The 6,521-nt window shown below is 38.7% G+C and overlaps 1 protein-coding gene across 36 annotated transcripts in view; it reads right to left on the bottom strand.

The window, feature by feature from the left end:
* Positions 1-516: 516 nt before the first annotated feature.
* The window catches only part of DST (dystonin), a 283,686-nt gene continuing 277,681 nt past the window's right edge, over positions 517-6,521 (bottom strand). For 30 of the 36 annotated variants that reach the window (XM_015859169.2, XM_032443493.1, XM_032443496.1 and 27 more), the window contains 4 exons: positions 5,681-5,883; positions 5,126-5,236; positions 2,452-2,575; positions 517-1,601 (listed from right to left, as the gene is read on the bottom strand). In XM_015859169.2, coding sequence (XP_015714655.1) covers positions 1,336-1,601; positions 2,452-2,575; positions 5,126-5,236; positions 5,681-5,883 — 704 coding nt within the window. In that variant the 3' untranslated portion in view covers positions 517-1,335. The remainder of the gene's footprint in view (positions 1,602-2,451; positions 2,576-5,125; positions 5,237-5,680; positions 5,884-6,521) is intronic. The other 6 variants (XM_032443498.1, XM_032443500.1, XM_032443504.1 and 3 more) reach the window with 1 other exon arrangement.

The following is a 6,521-nucleotide window of genomic DNA, read 5'->3' as shown; positions in this document are numbered from 1 at the left end:
CAGATCGAGACTGATCTGTCAAACTGGCTGAATCTTTAGTGTGTCTTTTTGATCTTATCAAAGAGCATTTCAAATCTGTAAGGATTCTGCCATTACTACAGCATCTACCCAGCTGCTGCACAGCACTCATATGTGAAGCTGCATCCTCTTTCCATTAAAAATTAGCTATTATTAATGCTTTCAAAGGAACAAATGGCAAAAATATTCCGCCAACAAAAAGAGTAACAGAATTACTCCTTATGCCTTCCATACACGGTGTATATATATGTCACAGCTTAACATGGAGAAAAAAATTATCAACACACAGTAATTATATATAATTTCATATCATCTGATACGTGCAATTTAGTGTTTTATTAAACAAACACAGCAGCTAACCCAAATGAGATTGCTGTTAATTGAAAATTACATTAAATTCTGTGTCCCTATGGTAATTATTGGTCATTTGAAATAACACACTCCCTAAAATGTAATGCAGAAATCGATCTTCCTGTGAAATAAGAAACACTATAGAAATAAAGTTAAGGGACATGTTTATTTCAGAGCCTTCTGCAAGCAAAATTGCTTTGATACAAAATGAGTTCAATAATAATACAGTGCTACCATCCACTCAAGCAAAAGAAAACCTCACATTTACATGAATGCACTTTATATCGATATTCTTATTGAATAATAGTTCCGATATCCAGAATGTGTCTGGCCTCACTGAAAGCAATGGCACAGAAACGCTGCAAGGAATTGGAGTATCATATCACTGGCAAGTGCTTAACTCTGTGAGTTCTCTGAGAGATGCTGTATAAATAAGGGTACTGTGACTGTGGGTCTGTATTTCTCGGTAGCTTTGACACACATCCTTTAGTGTTTGTTTCATTAGCTCAAAATGCACAATTGTGTCTTTTGGCTTTTTAGTATTCTTTTATTTTATTTTTTTTCCTTTTTTAAAGAAAAATCTTGAGGTATCCTTTACTGTTAACTAATGACATAGTGATAGGTCTATTTTCTTCAGGCTCCAGAGATTTACTGTACATTCAGTACACTGTACATTTGGTAATTATTTTTTAGTGTACTTTCTACACATTACTGTGTACAACTGTTAGTTTACATTAAAACTCTCCCCCCTCCTCACAGGATATGGCAATAAACAAAACCAAATCTGACAAAAATTATACACATAAAATAAGAAGACAAATACACAAATAAGGCCATCTGCAGAATTAAAAACCCACCTCTTGCGATATTTCACAACGATTTCTACAGAATATTTTACATCTTACGAACTTAAATACTTAACGCAAAAGGAAAAGAAACAAAAACACCTTTATGAAGCTAATCGTATTATCTCTTCAAGGACCTGTCCAATTTGCTGGCTATCGGCCTTCTCTGGGGAGTTGGAATCTTAGAAGGCTTGGCTGATCCTGGCCGAGAACCTGCTCGGGGTGTCGGTCTACTTGTAGCTGGAACAGTCTCTGACATATCTGAACATACAGACTGGATTTCTGAAATATCAAAGTCAGATGCATCGCTGCCTCTGCGGCTACTCGACCTGCTGCCAGCCTTGCTCCCTGCTCGGCTTCCAGGTCTGCTGGGAGTCCTCCTGGTTTCTAGAAAGAAAAGGTACCCAGCAGCATTAGAGGTACAGATGCAAAAGGTGTGCAAGTCTTTTCTAAGTCTTTGGCAACAATTTCTCATTGCACAAAATAAATTTCAGACTTCTGCCACATGAGCTAGACAATAATCAAAGATTCTCTTACATTAACACAACAGCATAAAACAATGCCATATCTCCCACTAAAAAGAAGGGAAAATGCAATGGAATGCTGAGAGGCTGGTAATTCATCACTACCACATCTAGTTAAAGAAAATCATCCTGGCAATTCTTCTTGACTTACAAGACACGTGTTATCTATTGATTACAAACAGCTACATCCTTTCTGTCTTCTGCCATTTTCTCAACTATGAACTGGAAGATTTAAATATCTGGCATCTCCAAATACTGAAGACTTAGTAATCAACATGGATTGACAGTGGTAAGACAAGGGGGAATGGTTTTAAACTGAGACAGGGGAGGTTTAGGTTAGAGATTAGGAGGAAGTTTTTCACACAGAGGGTGGTGACGCACTGGAACAGGTTGCCCAGGGAGGTCGTGGATGCCCCATCCCTGGAGGCATTCAAGGCCAGGCTGGATGTGGCCATACTGGAGCCAGCATTGTCAAGAATTTCTGTCATGAACTTGCACATCTCACACCGAACATAACTACTGTCCAACCATGTGATTGAAGGACCATTACCCTTATTATGTGCAACCTTAGCAATAAATAATATGGAGACAACAGGACTATGGGCTTCCCACTCTTTCAACTCATCTTCCTCACATCTCAAAGTAGATTCACAGGTACTCAGGTAGCCAAATAAAGCAAGGTGTAGATCAAGCTCTAAAGTTAAGATACTCACCTGCAAACTGAGCTCTAACTCTGGTAGCTGCTGTGGACAGGATGCCACTGTCTTCTCCAGAGTGGAAACCCTTCCCTGATAGATATCCTGGCAGTCTGAGTTTACTTCCTTGAATAGGTGTTCCCTATTGAAAAAAGAATAAATAAATAAAAAGGCTGTTTCTATTTTTACCACTGAAGATGTGGCCAAGTATTAGGTGATACACAGCTTGGAATATGATTTTGGAATACGATCATCTTAGCAACATTCACTGTGAATCTGAAATACTGGTTTGAGTCAGTATGGCCATTTTTGATGATGTGAAGCTTTGAACATTCCTTTAGCAGTTAGTTTTTGAAATAGTCTAAAAGTAAATCAAGAAACAGTTTAACGAGCTGTTTCACATTAAAATCTAAGCCGTTGTGTGTACTTGAGTGCATATACAGAAAGAAAAATGCTTCTTTCTTACCATTAGTCAAAAACATAGGATTAGTTGATGGTACATGACTTCGATTAATGAAGCAGCTGAAGATTTACGTCTGCATAGCTTGACTTTCCACCATTCTAATTGTCACTATAGTGAATTGTTTCAATTTTGTGAATACCTGATGCTGTTTATAAAACATAACTACCTAATTTAAAAATCTTCTGCCACAATGCAGAAGAAAAATACAGGACTAATTCAAGAAGTCCTTACTGTCAATACATTGCCTGAAACATCTCTGCTCCATAGCTTTACCCTGCCTTTCTCATTTCTGAAATAAAACAAGCCTCCATTTATAATCAGCCCCAAACAGGAAGATTTCTTTTGGTGCCACAAGAATGAAATCCTCATTTCTCAAATCCCAAAACACATCAATGTACTAGATAGGAGTTCTATGCAAATAAGAAGAAAAGCACAGTATTCCCATTAATTTAGTCAAAAGAAATGTATTAAGTAAATATCCCAAAAGAAGAAATACTGCATTGACAAATATAGCCCCTTAAGTGGCCCAGACCCCAGGACCCGCATCCCATGCCTTTGATCCATACAATAGTGGGGTAGAATTGGGTACTGAAAACCACAGTCCACAGAGTGAGCTGGGAGCTGCCTGGAGCTCAGCACTGAGCAGGGGCCCACAGCAGGGGCTGTCTGGCTGCTGCTTCTGGCCCTCCGCCAGCCAGGACCACTTCTGGCACAGCTGAAAGAGCATACTGATGCTACAGAGCAGCTTGCTCTGATGGGGATGGTCACGATATTAAATCTCTTTAAAGCCAAGAATAAACGGTTAGCAGGCCAAGAGTATCCAGTCAGCCACACCTTAGAAACCTCTGCTCTACAGAGATTGCTTGGGATGATTAACAGGAAGGGGAATCTCTTTATTACCCTGCTGAAGCTTGCTGCACTTTGGTGAAGGCCTTGGGATAGAATAACCAGGACAAGGAGAAAAAGAGATCAAACTTGTTCTTCATTTTAGCCCTACATCCATTGCCAGTCTACATATACAATACTTAAATGCTTTCTTGGGCAGAAAATACAGCAGAATCTCAGAAATTCTCTACAAACAGCCCCATCCCCAATCATTCCATTTATAATCTTAATCTGTGATGTTTTACATAAAAGAAACTCATAAAACACATAAAGGAAACTGATAGTTCTAATAGCAGGTGAGAAATACAGTGCCTCCATTTGAAATCAACACCATTTGCTTCCACGTCATGCATATTTCTTGAATCTGTGAAGTACCATCAATTAATCTTACAATTTTTTACCAGCTAAGAGATGAAGATACAATAGATTAGAAACAGACAACTGATTCTATTTTGTGCCGTTGTTAACCATTCAAAGCAACAGTCTTGCCTTGCGTGCTTGAAGTGATGTATACATACATACGCTTGCAGTGTGCACAAATAATGCGCCCACTCACACAAGAAGGAGGGAGTGAAAAGTTCTTTATGCATCTTTGAGTGAAGCCACACAGAGGCTGTGTAAATTTAGCACTGGAAGGTATCGAATGAGCAGCAACAGACATCAAAGTGCAGACTTGTGAAAAGCAGATACAAAAAATACGATAGTAGTTTTCTATCCAAGCTTCTCCACACTGAGCCCTCTATCCAAACTAGGGCAAGAGTAAAAAATCAGTTTGCAGCTGGTCCAGCTGCAATCTTTTCCCTGCCTGCAATGACATTAGAGAAGACATTTTGGCTCCAAGCCCATTCAAATTTTTGGTCATTCAGCTCAACTACCAGCACAGCCCTAGTTGCTATACTGGCAGCTTTTATTTAAGTCACGGTCTGGAAAAACGACCAATGCTCATTTCCTGTAGGTCATCAAATAGCTATCTTATTAGAGCAATGACTGGTCATTACCCCCTCAGATTACACTTTCAGCTGTTGGGAAGATTTCTATATCACCATGAGTATTTTGTATGATCTTGTTTAGAGAGATTAAGTATCTATTTAATGGCTTTTCGTGGGAGATGAAAGTTAATTAAAGTTTTCAGTTTTTGAATAATAACAAACAATATTAAAAAAAAAAGTCTCAGGGAAAAAAATGGCAACGAACAAATAAGTTGCAAAGGTCTAAAACAAAGTCAATACATTAATATGTAAGGGATGTTGCAGCACTGAAGCACTGAAACTCTAGTGGTTGTTAGTGAAGTGACAGTTTTAGTGAAGGAAGATGATTAGACTAGAATCTCTATCCTTACTGTACCTCTCCAGATGACCCTTGATAGTCTGAGGATTCTGTTGGCTTAGAAGGAGTTGACGTTTTGCTGTTTGTCAACCAAGGTTTACCATAGTTACGTGTTAAATGATGTGGTGTCTGTATGAAACAACGGTAAATCAAAATGTGAAGGACAGTAGATGGAAAACAATGTCATGGAGAAGGATACCCAGGCTACCACAGGGAGATCTAATCTCATAGTAAAAATGCAAACTAAGTAGAAAGAGTTGACAGCAAATATTCTGGAACTAAGAGATGGCAGAGCTAATTTCTAATGTGAATTGGAGAGTTGGTTTTTTTTTGTTGTTTTTTCAGAGTTCATTCCCAAATCATCAGGTAGCAACTAAAATACACGGAAGTCCCTGTATTGCAAGCAAACAGTAGAGGAAATACACTGAAAATACTTCGGATATCCTCCCAGAGCACGAAATAAAATTGAGATGCTTCTTCCCTGTCATCTAGGGAAACTTTCACTTTCGAAGCAACAAAAAAACCCCTACATTCCATTCCTTACAGTATGTTGATCTGTATGTTTTTCCTTACCTTTGGTGTACTTGTAGCAACTGCTTGTGATGAGGCAGCTGCCTGGCCAGCCTGACTTGACAGAGAAGTAGATCTGTTAGGAGAAGCACCCCTTGAAGAGGGTCGTGATCTACGGCCTCTTGGTCTGAAAGCTGCCATGCTCTGACTGGCACCATCTGCCAAGATGAACTTTTCACGCAGCTCCACATTTGTCCTCCCTTTAGCTGCAGCAAAGAAGGGTGTTCATTTAGTGAGAAACGCAAGCAGCCACCAAGCTGTTTATTGTCATTTTCGCCATGCTGATTCCAACACATTTTTACAAGAAATAAAATGCATTGCTGTGTAATGCATTTATTTTGGACACAGGAGAATTATGTGCAGAACTTGCTTATTCTAATACTTTATGCCAGCAGGAATGAACCACTGTCAAAGGAAGTCAGCGTGATAATGGAATGCTCAACGTGCTAAATCACTGTTAATCAATCATCTACTAATACACAGACGGAACCTGATGAGTAGTTTTGCTAACTCCACAGCTACACATTATAAATAATACTTGCTTGGATGTTCCAGGAGAAATTGTTAAGTGAAACTTACAGGAAAGCAGCAAATATATTTATTTAAAACTAGTAGATTATGTAGTTTGGCAACATGCAATGATAAACACAAAATCCAAACTGTAACGAAGTAATTGGTGGCTAAGCACTCACACACACACACACACAAACAGATATGAGAGAATGTTCTGCAAGAATAGATGCAAGAAATGTTAGCATTTAAGTGTGTCAGTGTGAATGAATGAAATGTTTTTGAAACACTCTTCAAGCATGTCAAAAAAAAAAAAAAAAAAAAAAAAAAAAAA

The sequence above is a fragment of the Coturnix japonica genome, chromosome 3 (genome assembly GCF_001577835.2).
Source record: "Coturnix japonica isolate 7356 chromosome 3, Coturnix japonica 2.1, whole genome shotgun sequence".
Lineage (NCBI taxonomy): Eukaryota > Metazoa > Chordata > Aves > Galliformes > Phasianidae > Coturnix > Coturnix japonica.
This window is presented reverse-complemented; position numbering and strand designations above follow the sequence as displayed.